This window comes from Candoia aspera, chromosome 3 (genome assembly GCF_035149785.1).
Source record: "Candoia aspera isolate rCanAsp1 chromosome 3, rCanAsp1.hap2, whole genome shotgun sequence".
NCBI classification, from domain to species: Eukaryota; Metazoa; Chordata; class Lepidosauria; order Squamata; family Boidae; genus Candoia; species Candoia aspera.
The window spans coordinates 143,588,811-143,609,471 of NC_086155.1; the positions used below are offsets into that span (position 1 = coordinate 143,588,811).

At 39.4% G+C, this 20,661-nt stretch overlaps 1 protein-coding gene across 2 annotated transcripts; it reads right to left on the minus strand.

The window, feature by feature from the left end:
- Window positions 1–3,044: 3,044 nt before the first annotated feature.
- On the minus strand, window positions 3,045–19,921 carry SIRT5 (sirtuin 5). Of its 2 annotated transcripts, XM_063298939.1 has the most exons (9): window positions 19,783–19,921; window positions 17,516–17,647; window positions 14,486–14,619; window positions 11,289–11,514; window positions 10,225–10,312; window positions 9,004–9,057; window positions 7,392–7,509; window positions 5,364–5,479; window positions 3,045–4,939 (listed from the first exon to the last, which is right to left on the minus strand). In XM_063298939.1, the coding sequence occupies exons 2-9, from the start codon at window positions 17,628–17,630 to the stop codon at window positions 4,885–4,887; spliced, it is 906 nt and encodes a 301-aa protein (XP_063155009.1). In that variant the 5' UTR covers window positions 17,631–17,647; window positions 19,783–19,921; the 3' UTR covers window positions 3,045–4,884. The 2 variants fall into 2 exon arrangements, with proteins under 2 accessions (XP_063155009.1, XP_063155008.1); XM_063298938.1 differs by lacking the exon at window positions 19,783–19,921 and having other exon boundaries at window positions 17,516–18,760.
- Between the last annotated feature and the right edge of the window lie 740 nt (window positions 19,922–20,661).

Below are 20,661 nucleotides of genomic sequence, written 5' to 3' on the forward strand. Positions count from 1 at the left end.
TAATCGAACTTCCGGTTAACCTTTGACCTCATTACCGGAAGCAACCCGGCGGAGCCTAAAAGGAGAGGCCCTAGGTGCTTGCCTTTCTAAAGTCAAGGAAGGCAGTTGGCGGAAAGAAATTTAAAATGACAGGAAGCCGAACTCCGCCTTCACATTAGAAACTTTAAAAAAAAAAAGTCTCCCCGTTGGTGATTTATGGAGTCAAAGTGTTGGAGTGGTGGGAACTGTAGTCCAAAACTCGGGCTACTGTAGTTGGACCGAAAAGTCGGACGACCGCTGGAGTTTGGCCGTCCAAATATAACAACCCTCTCCAAACACACTGGAGAATTGCCGGCTGCCTTTCCATTAGCCGACTGGAGCAGACAATCTATGTCCAAGCCTTTGGTCTGAGCCCTTCTCACTACCATACATTATGGAAGCAATTGATCTCTTCAGCATTCGTGTGGTGACCTTAATCCCCTAAAACACAACATACAAATCAATTTATTTTGGTCTGTGTTGCCACCTTGTATTTCCTGACACAGTGGTTGACAATCCCAGCTACTCTGAAGCCCCAAGTTTCAAACCCCTTTCCTTGTAGGAGACACTGACAAGCATTAAAGTGTACAAGTCCCATTACAGGTAGTCCTGCTTAACGATCTAATTGGGACCAGCATTTCTGTTGCTAAGTGAAGCAGTTATTAAGCAAAACATCACATGCCCATGCTGCTTAGCAACAGCAGTTCCAGCAGTGGCAGTCCCAGTTGTGGTTAAGCAAGGACCATGCAGTTATTAGGTGAGGACTTCACACTTCTGCCCTGCGTAAGCTGCCTCTGCTTCAACTCCCCCCCACACACACCTATCTCCCCATCTCTGCCCTTTTGGCCGCCCTGCACAGCATGGCTGAGATAAAGACGTTGCTGTATTCTGCCACCTCCACCTACCCGCTGTTGCCCCCTGCTGCCCCCAGCTAACCTTCATCGTCTTCTTCGCCTCCCCTCTGCTGGCCAGCCTCAAGTCCTACAGCACAGGGACCCTCTTGGCATTGGGCTTGCCTTCGCCTGCCACTGCTGCTTCACCACTGCCTCCCTGGAGGGCCTGCTCTGCTTCAGCAGTCTCAGCCCACTGCTTGACTACTCTTCAATGTTTTTATTAATGACTTGGATGAAAAGCAGAGAGAATCTTGACCAGATTTGCAGATGACACAATATTGGAATGAATAGCTAATGTTTTGTGGGCATAAATAAAATTAAGAATGAACTTAGAGAAATGGGCTGAAAATAACTGACATTTCATAGAGACAAGTGCAAAGTCCACTTAGGAAACAACTCAAATGTACAATTGTAAGACAGAATTACAGAATCTTGATACTGTAATTGTACTTGTGAAAAAACTGCCAACTGAAATGAAAAAGTGATACAATTTCTGGAGAAAAGGGACGTGCATCAGGGAAAGCATTATTTCCAAATTACAGAAAGTAAATGTTTTAATCTGCTTTGGAAAGACTCCATCTCAAGTACTGTGCCAGATCTGAGTACTGGGATTCAGAGAAATTGGAACAGGCTTAGAAAAGGGCAACAAGAATGGTTAGTGGCCTAGAAGCGAAGTCCAATGAAGAAAGGTGGAAGGAGCTAAGTTTATCCTTGAGAAAAATGACTGAGAATGGGATGTGGTATCAGCTTTCAAATACCTGAAAGGATGCCATATGGAAGATAGACCTGCTGTCTCATTCCAGAGTGCAAGACACAGAATAACGGACTGAAGTAACAGGAAAGCAGATTTTAACTTAATGGTGGGGGGGGGGGGAACCTTAACAGTAAATTTCACAACCCAGTGAGGGCTATTAATATTGTCAAGGCCATGAGTTTCTTTTATACTAAAGAAAGTTCACATTCACTGCCATAAAACCTTTTAAAGCCAGATCCATCTCCCAGAGGTCACATGGCTTTCATTATATGAGTTATTACTGTATATGAGCCCTTAAATACTATCCAATCTAGATACCTAAAAGCCCTATTTTAGGTACCTTGCTATGTTTCAAATGCAGGAAGCCACTTAAAAACTGGGATGATCCTACCGGTGCCAAGAATCTGCACATGCTGGCTCTACTTCTAAGTTTCACTTTCCCAGCAATTCTCTAACCATGACCCTTACTGACAATTTTTTCTCTTTCCCGAAAACTAGAATCCAGAATTATCTATGCCAGTGTTCCTTCTCATACCAAGCTCTGCTAGCCATGGGGCTATTAATGTTGGAATTATCAGGGTCAACTCAGCATTGTCTCACAAGCACAAGGGGGCCTTTCTAGTAAATGCATCTCTGTTGTGCTTCTGGGATGTCACATGGGTCACCTGATTTCCACTTCCTCCTCCTCCTTGGGTTTGGGGATTAACTATCTCCATTACCTCTTGGGCACACCTGCAAGCAGGAGGTGCTGCAGAACGCAGCTCTCGTCCTCTCACCTCGCTTGCACACAGACTTTCTATCTCCAGTAGAAATGTGTCTACAAAGAACCAGTGATGAATAAGTGCTTTCTACTATGAAGCTACTTGTATCCAGATCTACTGAATAAATGTAAGCTACCTTTTTTTCCCCTTCTTCTAACTACTATGTGAAGACTATTATTTTCTGAATGTAATTAAGCTTAATGTGCAAGTTTTGGTTCACGCTTCTACTTTGCAAGATTGTTGTTAGCTCTTGGAGTTCTTTTATTAACCTTTAAAAACTCCATCAAATAAGCGCTAGAACCACAATTTGGCAGCAAGTCTTCAGTAAGTCTATCCAGGTGGACCAGTGCAATCTAGGTAATGAATAATGAATGGCAGGACATAAACAGAAAAGCTTTCACACCAGATTACATATTTGATATTACCTGTTCCAACACTCTGTGGTGCTCTTTGACCCACTTTAATGTCTTGTCCTCCATGACACTCATATAACAATACCTCTTTTGCAGAGTGAACTTGCCCTTGTCATTTGGAGGAACTTGAAACTCTACTGTTCCTTTGCTGTTCTTTCTACAGCAGTTTGCACCCTACCCTCATAATGACATTGGCTAACAGAAGTTCCACTTGTTCTGAGCATGATTTTATTTGCTTTATATTATCAGACCCAAACCTAAACATCTCCAAGAGGCACATTTTTTACAGCTGTCATTGCTTTACATAGGAAAATACAGTCTTTTAGGATTTACAACTCTGAAAATTTATTTATGCTTTTTATGACTTTTTGTCACACATGACTGGTCATTGACCACAATAAAGTTGTAATAACCCAAAGAACTAGTGGATGCGATCAGAGGCTAGATAGCAATTTGACAGGAGTGCTTTAACTTGGATTCTTGCACTGAGCAGCCAGTTGGACTCAATGGTTTAAATGAACCCCTCCAGCTTTAGGATTTGAAAAATATTATTTTCTTTCCAGTTCACACAGCCAAACTGATTGCTAAAAAGGAGAGGGGAACAAACTTGACTAATGGCATCTCAATAAAAAGGCATGACATTACAGGCATTCAGAATGGCTACTGTGGAAGAAGCCAGCAGAGCACCCCAAGTGGAGGAATGGGCAGGGAGCCCCCTTGCTGCTTGTTTTCCCACATTCCAGAGCAGCTTTTCATGAGGAACTAGGGCCACAAAACAGGCATATTGAAAATTACCTCTCTGTTCTTTCCTGCAGCACAAGCAGAACTCTGATAAGCACTGCTTTCCATTTAATCTAACCTATACCTGAATATTAAAGTATAAAATGGAGCCTATGAAGTCATCTGGGATCAAAAGAATGCTGATGTCATGAGTAAGGATGGCGAGCAGGGGGCTCCCATCCAGGCTGTAAAGCGCATGCGTAGTACTGAGGAATTAGGTAGCCATTCAAAGAGACACATATCGGGCCCGCCTTAACCTTTGGGGTTTATATGTCTGGGTTTTTCCCACACTTCTTCAGTTTGTTAGGATTTTCTGTCTAATGTAGCAGTAATAAACACTAGAGACCTATTCCTTGTCTCAGCGTGGTTCCTGGCTGTTAGGACAGCTACTTTTGCTTCAAAGTGTTTCTATACCAAACTCATTCCCCTTCAATGTATTTATCGGTGTTACTGTAACAAGCAGCAGAAGTAAATAAAATCAGTCTACTATCTACTACCTGCTAACATGAGTGGTAATACAGCCTCACTTTTTGATAAAGAAAACAGTAGTAATCAATTTAAAAAGGCATTGATTTAATTTATTTTAGTGCCTTAGAACAGCAAAGAATTAAAGCTGTAATTAAGCAAGTTCAAACATATATTCATTCAACTCTGGAAGTGAAAAGGAAGTAGGCAACTATATGCAAATGGATGCTATTAATCTACTATTTCTTATACTGCTCTCAATCTTGAATCTATTAGCGAGCACATCATCTGATAACGAGTACTTTTGTTTTACTGATTTCCTGCAAAGTACTGGAGTGTAGCCTATATTAAAAGCTAGCTTATTCTTACATTTTTCAGTTTTACCCTTGTTTTCAGAAAATAATTTTGTGAAATGTGCAATAATGGTAACATCCTCTTTTGCTTGACACTTACCCAAGATACAATTTGAAACTTGAGAGTAGAAATATCTTTTTCACCATGTTTGAACAGTTTGTATATTTATACATTCAATTCACATAATTTTTTTCAATAGTGATATAACCACTTTTCATGTCTCTGTCCATCATCATTCTTCTCCACTGCTCATTCCTGTTGCTCATCTTCATTGAGAATCATGATTTATCTTGTTCACTGTCATCTTCAGATTCCATTGTTCAGTTTCAAGCAAGGTTTTTTCTAAAAGAGAACAGGTTCCTCTTACGTTTGCACCCTTACCGAAATTAGCAATTATAGTTTTTCTCTGTACTTCTCATAAACATTCAAGAGATTATCCCAGTTTCTTAACAAGCAAGGGCTGGGGGCAGTGTAGTACCACAAGGACCTGGGAAATGGAATCTGAAAAAGAAGATTTGGGATTTAAATTGTTTTTCAGTAAGTTATACCTACATATTTTATTCATTTAAACATTTTATGGAATTGCTCATCTCACAGCAGTGCCGATTGTAAATGCATTTTGGCTGCTATGTCAAAACTTCAATCAAAAATAGGGCAAACTTAGGAGAGAGGTGTATAACCCTCGTGCCAGTACAGGAAGTCTTTAAAAAAGGACTGCTAATGCCTTTTCTTATTCCTTCACTTTTGATCTTCATTTGTTTTTCCACTGACTTCTACAGTGTTGCTAAGAAGACATAACAAACTACAGATTTGGTTGTAAACTAAAAGATGGCCTTGTCTTTCTAGCGAGCATCTATAAATTCTACCGATTCTATTTACATTATTGGAAAAACAGGATCTCAGTATAACAACAAAAAGGTGTTACCTGAATTTATCTGTTGCTGGAGTGCTTTGCATGTTGAATTCTGCAACGGGCACTCCTCTGGCAGATACCTGAGGAGCAAACATAGCAGCAGGATATACTACAGAAGAAGTCCCAATCTGTGAAAGAGAAACAAAACATGGCTGTATCAAAGTCAGCAGCATGATGACTGAACTTTAAAAGCTTTCACCCAATTTACCCACTAACCTCTCCTGAGGCAAATATTTGCTTTCTCAATCTCTTAACTAGAAAGCTTGACCCCATCCTATGAGCTCATTCCCACTGTTTTCAGTATTAATGCAGCATTGGGATTAAACAGATGGTAACATTAGCCTTCAACCATAGATCTACAAGCTGTCTTCATATTCTCTTTAAAAATTATGATTATTAGTGCTGGCACAGACATATACTAATACCACAATTAATATCAAGAGGGCATGGGAGGAGGCATTCACTGGGACAGAGGGAAAGCAGGAGTATATGTAACCAATGAAGAAACTTCACAGTAAGTGTCAGCCCTTTGAGGTGGATCAGACTTGAACACCAAAGCTATGAATACTAAAACTACTTTTATTACAGGGTTACAGTAACAGAATCTTGCAACTCTGAATGTGCCTCCCCCCCAGCCTTTATCCTAAAGAGAACGGGGGGGGGGGGGAGTCAAATCTGAGACATTTTCTCAAATGCCATTCCTGCTTTGGACTCAGATTTCTCTTATCTGACCACTGCCTTGGCTGCAGCTCTTCCGTTCCTCAAAGTTATTCTCACAGCCCATCACAGTAAGTTTTAGTAATTAACACAAATATCAAATCAGTTTATGTAATTGTTTTTCCCCCGATTACTATTTGTGTGTGTCCTTGGGCCATTCCTGACTCCTGGTAACTCCCTGGACAAGTCCACGCAAGTTTTCTTGGCAAGATTTAGAAGTGATTTGCCATTGCTTTCTTCCCTTAAGGAAGAGTGACTGGTCCAAGGTCACCCAGCTGGCTTTGTGCCTAAGGTGGGACTAGAACTTACAATGTTCTGGTGTCTAGCCTGGTGCCTTAAACGACTGCACCAAACTGGTCCTCACTGATTATAATAAGAAGTTATGATTTAATTATAATTAATAATATTTGACAATATTGGTCCATACAATGTTAACCCTGTGCTGCCTCAACTCAGTAATATTTCTTGATAAATGTCACCTTTGCCCAGCTCCTGGTCAGCTCCTAGCCAACCATGGATGATTTTGAAAAAAACCCTAAATTGATGCTTTTAAACAATGGTGTTGGAGAAGACTCCTAAGAATACTGTGGACAGCCAAGAAAACTGTTTGGATTATCAAACAAATCAACTCAGAGTTCTCACTCGAGGCACGAATGACCAGGCTCCAATTATCCTACTTTGGACATAAGACCTGGATGTCTGGAGAAGGCTCTAATACTGGGAAAGGTGGAAGGAAAGAGAAGAAGAGGACAACCAGCAGCTAGGTAGACGGACAGTTACACTGGCAATGGGTGCACTGTTGGAAGACTTGAAAGCACAGGTTAGGGACAGATCGTCATGGAGAAAATCTATCTGTGTGGTTGCTAACAGTCAACAACAACTTGATGGCACATAATCAAGCCGGGCTGGAGCAAAAAACCCCAGGGCTGGTCACTAAATTGGGAAACTGAAAAAACACTCCAGAAGAAGGCAGTGTATCATCTATATCATTGTCAATGAAACATGCTACATATGATATTTGCTGACAGATGCCTCTCCTAAAAAGCATACAATTTTATTTGATTGGATGTCCTAACACACTGAGAAACACTGTGGTACAGCAGTTAAAGTGTTGGGCTAGCACCAAGGAGACCCTGATCCTAGCTGACCCTCAATCATGGGAACTCCTTGAGTACTCTTTTGGCCCAGCCCACATCTTATAGGGTTGTGGTAGGGAAAAACAGAAGGAGGGAGCAATGTGTAGAGATATTTAACTCCTGAATTAAAAGTGGGATATGAATCTAATAAAGAAAGAAAGACAAATGAATTTTAAAAATCACTCACCACCAAACAGAGATCACACATCTCAAGTTCTTTTTCAACCTCTGTAAGGATATTAGAATCCAACGTTTCTCCAAACCATACAACATGAGGGCGCAAGAGGCCATTGCACAGTTCACATCTGTCTCCCCCAAAACATGGAAAAATTATATACATGATTTAAGCAAAGCAGAAAGATTAGCACAGCAATTTAAAAGTCTTGATTACTATACTTCAAAATATGTTGCACATATATAAACTTCAGTGCAAAATTATGGCATATTGTTTAAATTCTAAAGAAATCTATTAGGAAAATCTTCACAATTTATATAGTATATTTAATCCAAATAAATTACTCAAAATTTTTCACCAGTCTTGATATTGTTGTTATGCAAATAAATATTCTAGCCAATGAAATATACTTTAAGTGTATGGATTTTAAAATAGGGAAATGAAATACATGCTTTTTTTTTTGCTAAAAGTCACTGGGCCTAAAAATACTCAGCTTAGATGAATCATGCAACAGAAGGCTAAACTTTTATAATATTAACTTCACTGTTTTGTTTTGTGATAGCATAAATGTATTGTGATTTTAATTACATTTTATTTAATAAGATCCTAATCCCAAAACCTCTTAGAATGAGCAAAACAAAAATAATAGCTGAATTCTAAGCAGCTGCATTTCAAATTAAGTGTCACTGAATCAAATATAAATATACTTAGAAATGCAGCATATAACACAGATGTTAGTAGCCCAGTGGGTATCCACTAATGATGGAAGCAATCCATCAGCAAAACCGGGAGGGAAATTTGGAGCAATTCTCCTTCTTCCTGGAGGCCTAAGGTTGGGATTCATTCCCAAGCCAATTTGGGAGAAGCAGGGAGGGGGAGGAAAGGGAAAAATCCCGGAAAAGAGATCCCTATCACTACTGGATTACTTTTATTACGAGTGTGACACTAACTGGATACTACCAGTATTTCCACATAAGGAGCATTTTAATTTCAAAGCATATATTACTCCTACACACATACATACTTAAGAATCAGTATTTTTCACATTATCCCAGAAGGCACACGGACAGTCGTTTTAAAACGTAAAATTTGTCTTTTTAATTGGTTAAAAATACGTTTTATACCAGTCTGTTTTAATCTACTGAAGTTTAGGTATTTTGCTGTTTTTATTCTAATAAATACTAGTTTCTTGAGTATACTGATCAGCAATCATCTTTTGGGTGAAGATAAGTTTTTTTTTAATGCTGGTTTCATCTGTATGTTCAGCAGAAAGTGTAAAAGAATTAGAAACACAGCTTCCATTCATATTTTTGGAGAACCTTGTCAATGCAAACGTTTTCTGATTATATGAACAAGAGCGTACACTGTGTGCATTCTTTCACACCCTCCAACAGATGCTCTTACAAGGCAGAGGCAGAATGCGTAATTCTGTTCCCTCTCTGAATGTTAATGAATATCAAAAGCTGCAAAGTCGCGGTCATTCAACTGCAACACAGAGCTCTTTGCAAGTCAAACAAATCTTGTAGGTGACAAATCAGCCCTACCACACAATATCATGGCTACACACACACACACACACACACACACACACACAATTCGTATGCCACATGAGATCAAAACTTACCTAGGGAGATTTCCCACAGGAATAGCAGCTTCTTCAGTATCAGGATCTGGAGCACTAGAATTGTTAATAACAACAACAATAAATATTCCAAGCACAATAAACCATCACATAAGTTAAAATTAGTGTTATATTCTTCCTGGTACTAGAAAACTGCTAGTTTTAGTCTTATTTTAGTGGAGATAATCAGCAACATGCAGATTATTTCTCTTGAAAACTAGTTTGAAGAAAGCAATAATAATGATTTTAAGAAATAGGTTCAGTTGTCATTACCGAGGAAAAGTTTTATTCTAATGGGAAATGAATATAGCATTTTATAAATTTCCATGTAATAAAGCTTGTCTTTTTCTTTCCTTTTTCCTACTTTAGAACATCTTATTTTTTGAGAGATAATTTTCTTGAACTTTTAAACATTTACAGATGTTTAGGAAGTGATTCAGCAAAACATCAATCTTTGCACAGTCCTTGTAACTGCTCTCTTGCATCAATGCTCAGGTAGAAGATTATACCCTCTGACTGCTCTTGGAACAGTACCCCAAAATTACAAAGAAAACTGCTATCATTCTGACACACCAGAAATGTTCTAGATTGAGCAACAGGAAAATTCTACAAACAGGTGAGGTTTTTTTAAGCTATTCTGTATTTTGTTTTGGAATTCAAGTTATTGATGGAAGGCAATTATAAAAGACGCTCCTGGACAACTTCCCAAATTTCTTATATAATGGACAGTAGTAAAAATTAAGTAGTGAAATCTGAGAAGAAATATATATTAAAGTTTTTTACACCATTTAAACTCTATAGCTGAGATCCAAATTGATATAAGGGGCCGCTCTAACCGTATATGTGAGCAGAAGAGCTTTCATCTGTAAATGTGAAGTAGGGACAGGATAGTGGTTTTCTCAAGAAAAGGAAGTCTCCATTTACTTACTTTTTTGGTTAATTTTATCTCAAGATATAAACCCCATCAAGGAAGCTTACAAGCTATATAGAATCATTACAACCATTCTTTTAAAAAGCAACTGAAGCTTTCATTCCTTAGGGTTTTTCTGAGAGCAGTTGCTGGTAAAAGCCCTGTCAGAGAAGAGGAGGAAGGGGGCAGGAAGAGACAAGTTCAACTGCTGCAGATTTCTGAGTTACTGTTTTGTCTGCCTTCTTATTGGTACTCTGTGTTTCTATCATTCTTCACTAATAAAAGCTGTGGCTATCATGGCACAGATCAATTACCCTTTTCCAGCTAAAGCAGGACAAATTGGATTGTTGTAATTCGCCACCACATTTCTACAACTGGTGCATCGGGTTTTGAATAAGCTACCTGTGAAGTTAAGTAATAATATCAGATTATAATATTCATTTTTAAACTTTGACTTCTGGTAAAATTAGAGGAACATGAAACCTGGTAAAATTAGAGGAACATGAAATCCTATAAAAATGAGAAGTAACAATATAGCTTTCAACAACATATTAGAAACGACTTTTAAGTGAAACAACACAGCTACTAAAAAGATACAAAAACGAAGTTAATTGGGATGTTTTGAAAAATTTAGAGCAATGGAATTAAAGTTTTAACACATACTAATTGTGCAATTAATGCTACAAAAGGAATGGTAAATAGCCAATTATTTTTTGGTTTATATTTCCAGTCATTAAAAAAGCTTGCCTTACAGAAATGTTAACTTCCTACAAACTTGTAATTTTGGTATACAGTAATGTTCATGTATATTTCTAAAGCTACAATACTGCCCATTTCCCCTTCTTGCTGAAATGACACCCAAGCCTTCAAAAACTGCTGGGGGTAGGGGAGGAATAATGGGTTTAGTGAGTTGTGTATGAAAATGTGTACATAAGCCTCTGAACCCTGATTCATGTAAGTATGTAATTCTCCCTCTCTATTTGCAGACGTTAATTTATAATCTGCATTTTAAGGCCAGCTTATATATTACGCAAAAAAAATGTTTTTTTAACTAAATGGAGCAGTAAAATTGCCTATTTATCTGAGCAGTGGTTCTATCCTATTCTTCATGTTATTTCCCTAATCAAAATCATTTCTTGTTATTTTAGTTCACAATCCAAAATACAGGAAAAAAGTTTCCTCAATCTTTAAAATATAAGCATAAAAGCTATTTTTGTACTCTGTTTAGGGAGAATTGAGACAGAACAGAGAAAGAAAGTATCTAGTCATAGCAAGGGCAAGATCTTTATTAGTGTGGAATTTATACTGACAAATAATTATTTATAACTATTTATTTATATAAAATACAGTTATGAGAGCCATTCCTGTGAATTCTTACCATGAATTTCTAAAACATGCTTTGTGCCTGCTCTTTTGTGGAGCTCATCAATGTTCTGGGTGATGACCGCAACACTCCTGCCTTGCTTGCTTATCTTGGCCTCACACTCTGCTATGGCAAGGTGTGCTGGGTTTGGATGTTTGGTCATCATTAGTTCTCTGCGGTAATGATAGAATTCCCACACCCTGGAGGGATTTCTTGCAAAAGCCTCTGGAGTAGCCAGTTCCTGGAAAAGGAAAAATCACTGGTTGTTTTGCTAAAAGAAAAAATATCCATAGCTGGCTATGAAGACTATCTTCAGCAGTATGAAGTTGCAATGCTAGAAAAACAGCTTGCATTTATACAATGTATTTCTGTGCTCGAAGTGCTTTATGAATGTCATTGGAAAAAGGTAGTGTAACTTTGGTGTTTAAAACCACGTATTATATCAAAACAAGTTTTAATAAAAATATAAAATACAACTTCATAGTATCATTTAAGATAGAGAATTGTGAAGCCTTTTGATAAGGGATATTACAAAATGAAGAATTTAGATCAAAGGATCTCCATTACAATAACTTCCATTTCAGCTTCTCAAAAACTACTCAAGGTTGATTTTTTGTGATATTTATCTTATTAATTGCATTTAGTAAAGTAAATTAAGTACTAAAGTAATTAACAGTCTTGCAAAAGAGATCCACGCCCTGAAGTCTTGCTATGCTGCCTCATCATGATTAGGGAATGTTCCTGGGAAGGCTGAATGAAGAATACCAGGAGTGTATATCAAGAGAATATACTCCCAGCACGGTTACCCAAGGCATGAGGGTCATCCCACCTGCCCAACTAAAGCAAGCAGCCACCTAGTTCAAGCAGCAGTGATATAGGAAGATGCAGGTAATCACTTTAGCAACAACAGCAAAGGCATCATTTCATATTGTGCAGGTGAAGGCAATGATAAACCATTCCTATATTGCCCCTATCCTTGTCTTGGATAGACAAGATAAAACAACTGACATATAGTGCTGGATGATGGACCCCTCAGACTGTACAACACTCAGTATGCTATTAAGAAAGAGTTCAATATACTATTAAGGAAGAGCTCAGAGTACTAATGGTGTTTATGACATAACTAGTTAAAGTCTTCAGAATGTCTAGTTTCTATTGTTGCCACAGAAGAAAGGAGAATCTAAAGCTGCAAACAGTATTATAGCGGGAACATGAAACATAAAAAGCATGAACATGGGAAACCCAACACAGTGAAAGATGAAATCAATTGACTACAAATTGACATCTTAGGACTCAGCAAATTGAAATGGATTGGAATTGGACATTTTCAGTGACATCTTACTTCATTCAGGATACAAAAAACAAAGATGGAACACATTTATAGTCAGAAAGGATAGAGCAAAGACAATGCTTGGGTACAATGCAGTCAATGACTGAATAATATTAATTACACTTCGCAGACAACCCTTTAATACTGTATGGCAATTATCCAAGTTCATGCTCCAACCACTGATGCAGAAGAGGGTGATGAGTGTTATTGTCAAGTTCAATCTGAAACCCACAGAACATGCAAGCAAGGTGTGCTGCTTGTGGTTGGAGACTGGAATGCCAAAGTTGTGCTTCCCTGATTACAGAAAGGCTTTTAATTGTGTTGACAGTGGCAAACTGTAGAACATTCTTAGGAAAATGGGAATCCCAGAACATCTCATTATCCTCATGAGAAACCTATACACAGGACAGGAAGATGCCGTCTGGATGGAACATGGCAAAACAGATTAGCTCCATGTTGGCAAAGGTGTAAGACAAGGCTGTACACTCTCTCCTTATTTATTCAACCGATGTACAAAATATATACTGAAGAAGGCCGTATTGGAAGATGAGCATGATTTTAAAACTGGAAGAAGAAACATCAATAATCCGTGTTATACTGATACTACTCTGAAAGTTGAAAAAGCAAATAACTGGAAGTTCTAGTAATGAAAGTCAAGGAGCAGAGTGGAAAATGAGACTAAATATAAAGACGACCAACTAACAGCAACTGGTACAGCAAACAGCCTTACAATGAAGTAGTAGATAGTTTCTGCCTTTTAGAATCAACTATCGACAGTAAAGAAACCAGCAGTCAAGAAATACACCACAAACTAGCAATGAAGGTCTTGGAAACAATATTCAGATGTTATGACATGCAGGCAATGGTCTTCCATGTTACCCTCTATGGAAGCAAAAGTTGGACTCTGAAGAAGCAGGACAGAAAAACTATTTACACTTGAACTTTGTGTTGGTAAAAACTCCTGAGTATACCACGGTCTGACAAGAACCCAAACAAACGGATCATAGAACAAAACAATCCAGATTTCTCATTCAAGGCACAAATAACCCAGATCAAATTATATTTTGGACTCATTATGTGAAGATCTACAGTGGCTCTCTTCAGAAGTCTATAATTTATTTATTTATTATTCAAATTTAATTACCGCCCATCTCCCCCAAGAGAGGGACTCTGGGCGGTTCCCATAATGCTGGGAAAGGTAGAAGGAAAGAGAAGAGGACAATCAGCAGTAAATTGGATGGATCAGATTACAGCAGCAATAGGTGCACCATTGGAATAACTCAAGGGTCTGACTGGGGAGAGATCATACGTAGGCAGAAGGTCTGACTATGTGGTCACTAAGGGTCAGCACTGACTTGATAGCACATAATCAAAAGATATAACCAACTTCACTAACTTCTATGGAGAGAACTGAAAATGAAAAAGGTTAGTTCAGTGAATACAATGAAATTGTAGTTATGGTGAAATTTGAAACAGCTTAAACAGTTTTATTTTCAGTCATTAATGTAATCAACTATTACTTAAAATGTTTTTTAAAATTTACTACACATAAGCATTCTGAAATACACAGACAATTTTGAAAATAATCTTAGTTTGACACTATTGTGTTTTACCTAGTAGCATACTGAGTAATATGATTAGCTAAATGGCTTACATTTCAAGATTTTAGGTCTACTATGGGTGTCATTCTAAGCAAAGGGCTTGGTTTTAACTTAGCATGCTAGGTGAGCCAGGCCACTAGTGTGTTTTGTTCTACAAACCATGCTCAAAACAAACTCCTGCTTAGCATGATATGTCACACTAGGTAATTAGGTTCTTAAGAAGTACTAAGGCTATTAAGTAACAATATTTAGCATCCTGAAAATATACCAATAGTACACACTTGAGCATGCCATTTCCTCCAATAGCCTCCTGCACCTCGGAAAGTTGGAACACCGCTCTCTGCACTGATTCCAGCCCCTGTAATAATAGCTATATGTTTTGCTTTAGCAAATATTTCTCGAAATTCAGCCATATCTTTAAAAAAAATGAGAAAATGCAATTATTACATTTTTGAAACACATTCTCAATACACACACAATTATTTTGATTAGGGTGTGAAAATTTTATTGTGAAATTATTTGTCAACTATAAAGATTCCTGTACTGGGTGGTCCTAAATGAATGTCAGTCCAGTCAGCTCTGCCTGAATGTTAGATATGGATCTTAACATTTTTGTGAACCAGGACAGTGAATATGTCCCAAAGATAAATTATGCTTGCATATTGGTCTTTTAAGTGTTTAAACTAGAGCTAAAGAAAAAGAATACTGTAGACAGTTCTAGGCAAAGATAAATTAGATACACATAAAATCTAATTTGCATGGTAAGGTCTGTTTCCAAGGAATCTTGTGCAGCTTCCTAAGAATTAAAAACAGACTTCCCAACAATTTGTACTGATATTTCCTTGTTTTTATTGCCATTACTTAAATATGTCAAAGAAAAAAATAACAGCCTATTTCTACAGTGATCTAGCATATCTAATCTATTTATTGAAAACAATGGCCTTTCTAGGGGCTAATGTTAATTGCTATTTATTTGTCAAATTTAGAAGGATGCCCAATTCCATAAAATCACTGGGTTGCATACAATATTAAAAACAACAAGAACCAATATAACAAGAATGATGTACATCCAAAAGGGAAAAAAAAATTCAGACTAACATATAAAAGCATAAAGTGGCTTGCCACCCACAGTAATTCAAGGTCTAGGGGAAAAGCCATGTTTTTGGAAACTTTTAAAGTATTTTATTTTATTTTATTTGTTGATCACATTTATATGGCTTATATCACACAAAGCGACTCTGGCCAACATACAAATATGGTAAGAGTAGGGATCTCTCTGGGGGAGGGGGTGTTGTTCCAGAAGGTAGGCACTGCAACAGAGAAGGTCCACTTCCGTGGGTCCTATCAAGTGACACTGTTTGACTGGTAGGCTCCAGAGCAGAGTTTCTCAACCAGGACTCCATGGAACCCTAGGGTTCCGCAAAAGGTCACTAGGGGTTCCCTGGGAGATCAGAAAGTATTTAAAAAGTTATTTCAAATTTGGACAACTTCACATTAAAGAGGTAAGTTTCATTCTTTATCTTTAGTTAAGAACACTGTTAATGCATATATACAGGCCTACACATGAAACAAATAGAATAATTTTGTAGCTTCTGGCCTATATTTGAGCCTGAATGTGCAGGGGTTCCCCGAGGCCTGAAAAATATTTCAAGAGTTCCTCCAGGGTCAAAAGGTTGAGAAAGGCTGCTCCAGAGCATACCCATTCTGTCTCATCATACTATTGTGATTAACTCCCTTTACAATTGAATTTATTGTTTATTATGGGCCCAATCCAAAACAGTGAAATATCAGTGGTTTTGACTCATTTAACCAACATGCTGTGTTGTATAGTGCGCTGAAATCTGGAAAAACCAGCTCAATGGACACAGCGCACTTAGCTTTAAAAGTAGGTTGAAATAAGATTTCATATGGAGACTTTTATATACTATGAAATCTGTTCCCTTCAAATTCAGATTTTGTATTATAAATAAAATAAATCTCACTTTTGGATCTGAAGGGGAGGAGCAGGCAAAATTGTGGAGGTGAATCTCCTGATTGCTGCTTCTTCCCAAATACAGGTAGTCCTCAGTTAATGATGACAACTGGGACTGGAATCTCAGTTGTTGAGTAAAGCTGTCATTAAGCAAGATAGCACATGACTGCTTTGCTCAACGACCGCAATATCAGCACTCTGGGTTGCGGTCATTAAGCGATCTTGCGTGTCATTAAGCGGAGTCCCAGGTAAGGGACACGGGATGCCTCACCGGGCTGGGGGAGACCCTGGGAGGCCTGGTACAGGCTGCTCATGTCTCTCCGCTCAGGAGCTGATCTCAGCTCCCTCTCATCTCTGGGAGCTGTTTAAAGAGCTCCCTACCAAAGGATTCCTGCTCTGTGCAAGCAGGCACAAAGGATTTAGCTAAATCCTTGTGCCTGTTTGTATAGAGCAGGAATCTTGGAAGGATTTCACTCACCCTCCTAGAGGCACCCCATGCTCCTTACCTCACCGTGCTGCCGCTCTGCTCTAGCCTCACCTCCTCCTAAGAGCTCCAAAGAGGGCTTTGCACTGCAAAGAACAGAAAAGGAGTCCAAAGCAGCTTTTTTCCCCCTTCTTCGCAGCATGAAGCCAGGTCCACAGGGCCCAGCAGCTAGGCCAGGCATGCTTCATCAGCAGCGGGATCAAGAAGACAGCAAAGGTCAACTGGGGCGATGGAGCGCAGGGCGGCAGGGGCCAAAAGGGCATAGATGGGGGGGAGAAAAGTGGGGGGGGGAGTTGCAGCGCCCCTGTGGTCATAAGCGCGGGTGGGCTGCCAAGCACCTTAATTTTGATCACGTGACTGCAGGGGCACTGTAACGGCTATATCTTTTGCCATGGGTCATAAATCCATTTGTTCAGCACTGTCATAATTTCGAATGGTTGCTGAACGGTCATTAAGCAAGGACTACGTGTATAGCCATTTTAAATCATTTTGTTTTTAAACCCAAGGGTGTTTTGGAGAGTGGGGGTGGACAGAAAAATGATGGTGGCACAGGTGGTACCTCGCCTCTTTAGTCCCCTCACAAACAATTTCTTTGCCCTTTTCATTCAAGCTCATGCATTTGCCAAATAATATCAGTTTTACTCTTAAAGAGTACCTTATAATGTACCCATAGTGCTACATTTTACAACATTCCTTTAATAAAGGGAAATAAAATTAACAAATCTCACTATCTTTACAATCTCCATCATCAACAGTTCTCAATGCCACATGCTGTATTTTTAGATGTCATGATTCATTTGTTATACAAGAAGTGGTATTTTTATCTTCTGGGTATATAAAAGAATCCCATCTTACTTGAACTAGGTCGTGCCATTTCAAAGCATGTCTTTTCTTTCTTGGCAGGAGCAAGTTTCAGTCCGCAATATACTTGGGAAACCAACTTCCTCGTGGTAAGGTGGAAAAGCTTCATTAGGATCCTGTATACTGCTATGACATTGAAAAGAGTTAAATGGAAAAGTATGATATATCTTCCTGATGAAATAAAACAGCAAATTCTATTGTAGCTTCAAAGGCAAGTCAGGATATTTGCCTGCATTTATCCTGGATGTATCTCATTGTGATTAGCATAGTAAATACCACTCTAATAAATCACCCACATCCTGAGTTGCATAACAAGCAGAAGGGCAGCACTCTTCCATTCTAGTGCTAAAAATGTTCAGAGCACAATGAAATGTACTACAATACATTGCTTCTCATGTTGGCTCTTGTGTGATAGAATGTTCCACAGTGATTAGTCTATGCAGCCCTCTTTCTTCATTTTGCCAACCCCCCTCAGGCTCATACAAGTTGTTGAAGCCTTTCAGGGCTTATTCATCAGACTGATACAAGTAAAGAGAATATCTGAAACTGGAAGCCGTGAAAGAGTTTATGTACATATCAAAATGTATTTTTTTTCCTCACAGGAGCAAAAAAAGTCTAATTTTACTCATTGAAGGACCAGTCCAATGCAATTCGTAGTATTTTTAAATTATACCCTTGTATTCTAACTAGGTTTAATTTTTTATAAAACCCTTTTATAAAAGGGTTTTATGCTAACAACTACCCCAACATGCAGTCTACCTACTCAGCTAAGATTATTCACATTCCCTGCCTTGTCAGTGTACTGGTGATAGCGGAGCTCATGGTTTGCAGCCATATTTTTCATATTCCTTCCTGATTTTGGCATACAAATCTTCTCATGATTTTTCCTACTTCAGAATCACTCAGGTGCTGTATTCTAGAAAACCTAATCTATTGCATTAGATTTCTTTTATTAAACCAATGCCTAATATAGTCACATTTGAGTCAGGATTGACTCCTGGTAATTTACATGGACACATCTTTGCAGTTTTGTTAGCATGATATGGAAATGGTTTAAAAACCATTAGCTGATCTAGTCAAATTGCTCTGAAAAGCTAAAGACTCTCAAACTGACTGCTGGGACTTTGCTCTCATGATAAATGACTCAAAGCTAATTGTGCAAATTACAGAGATCCTGAAGTCCGATGATGCTAGAATTACAAGACTTACCAGATGCCAACCAATGTATCAGTTATGAAAGTATTCACACATTCACTTTTAGTTGTGAAAACTCACCAGGAATGCTGATGTCCCTTTTCACAACACATTACTAGGTAGAGAGCCCATTCCCAAAGTAGTAGGATTACATCCCAAGAGAGTTGCTTTGAGGTATGGTGGGGGAGAGAGAGAAAGCAGGGCATAGCCCAGTGGAACACAATACTGCCATCACATTCAGTTCAAGCTAAAATTGAGTCTGCTGAAAGGCAGAAAATAAATATAATAATAATGCTTAAAAAGAAAAAAATATATACAAAGCAGCATAATAATGTGCTGAAACTACATGGGAGCCCTGGGTTCAATTCTTCCACTTCCTATACTGTTTTGATCAAACCAATTTGCGCCACCCTCAATTTCCTAGTAAATAAAACAGTGTGGAGGAGGTAGGGACAGTAGGGGATGTCCCGTGAAGCCTAGAAAACACTTCACACCTTTTAAAAAAGTAGGTTAAGTGACCATTTAATTTCAGCAGACCTGTATCTGAAGACCTGTCATTTTCTGGAGTTCTGTATACAATTGTAACTGCATACAATAGTCGGGGGGGGGGGGAGAAGAGAAGGAAATCACCAGGACTTTTGTTAGCACAACTGTCTATTTGCCACCTTGAGTTGACATACAGTACATACATACATACTAAAAGGCAGGATAAAAATATTATTTTATTATTGTTATTATTTCTAACACATGGAGGAAGAAGCAGGCCTAAACAAAATAGGCCCACCCTCCACTCCCCCAACATAGGCCACCCAGAGTTTATAGGCTCGACCAAGGCGAGGGGCTGGAATTGATTCCCCCTCCGGTAATAATGTCGGGAATAACGCTGCCCACCCCACCCCACGCCGCCGCTGGTTGTCGGGTCCCCCTCTTCCGAAAGCGGAGAGGCATGCAGGAAAGGAGCCGACTGGGGAAACCGCGGAGCCACCGACTCCGCCCAGCGCTCCCGGTTCCCAAGATTGCAGGCCCCGTCCCCCAACCGAACCCAACCAGGCGGCCGCAGTACTCACCCCCAGCCCCGCCGCGCGTTTCCCCAGGCCCTTACAGCCAGCGCGACCGCAGCCCGCGAGGAAGACGCGGGCGGGCCCAGCCGCTGGAGCGGCCCTCTGACACGCGCACGGGGAGGCCCTGCGTGAAGGGCGGCACGTCCCCCGCGCGCTCGCCGTCCCCCAATTGCCCGGTCTAAGGTTGCTATGGTAGCTGGGAAAGGGAGGGGGAGAGAGCTCGGCCGGCGTGGCCCGTGAGGCGGTGTTTAGCTCCCAGCCTTTTATGGGACCATTTTATGAATTCTAGGAGTTGAAGTTCACACATCTTAAAATTGCCAGGTTTGAGAAACACTGGTCCAGATAGTGGAAGGGAGCTGCTGAACGATGGTTGTGGCAGGTTTATGCAGAAGTCTGTCAGCAGGGTTTGCTCCGAAGTACCCAGAGAAAGGCTCCAATCCTCAAAACCTTCCAACTGGATTTTCTTCCAAATAATGACTATAAATAACCGAGCCTATTTGAAATTAGCAGTACCCCGGCTGTGCAAGTTCAAAAAGGGTACAGCAAACGTTTTAAAATGAGATGTTAACATTCAACCATGTATCAAATGCATTAAGACATCTCTAGCAGGAGCTAGAAAAATGGTAATAATACCCAAGCAGCAAAGAAATAGTACTATGGTGTTCTGTGAGCTTGGTTGTTTACTTGCAGACATTTCTTACCCGGAGTAGGTAACATCTTCAGTGCTAGAAGGGAATGGGGTTTGATCTCTGTCTATATACAGTAGCTTGCCCTGTCAGTATTGGTGGGGCTGTTGTTTTTGCCTTCGTAGTTCCTTGGTTAGGCTGTTGTTTACTGCTTGTTTGCCTGGTGTTAATTCTGGTGTTAATCCCTGTTTATCTGCAG

What these genes read in the sequence shown, in the direction of transcription:
- SIRT5 (XM_063298939.1), bottom strand. Translation starts at nt 17,630, where the DNA reads ATGAAGCTTTTCCACCTTACCACGAGGAAGTTGGTTTCCCAAGTATAT. An exon ending in GCATGTTTTAGAAATTCATG is followed by an intron (nt 10,313 to 11,288) that starts GTAAGAATTCAC and finishes TTAACTTCACAG; the next exon opens with GTAGCTTATTCAAAACCCGA. An exon ending in TGTGTGATCTCTGTTTGGTG is followed by an intron (nt 5,480 to 7,391) that starts GTGAGTGATTTT and finishes TCTCTTTCACAG; the next exon opens with ATTGGGACTTCTTCTGTAGT.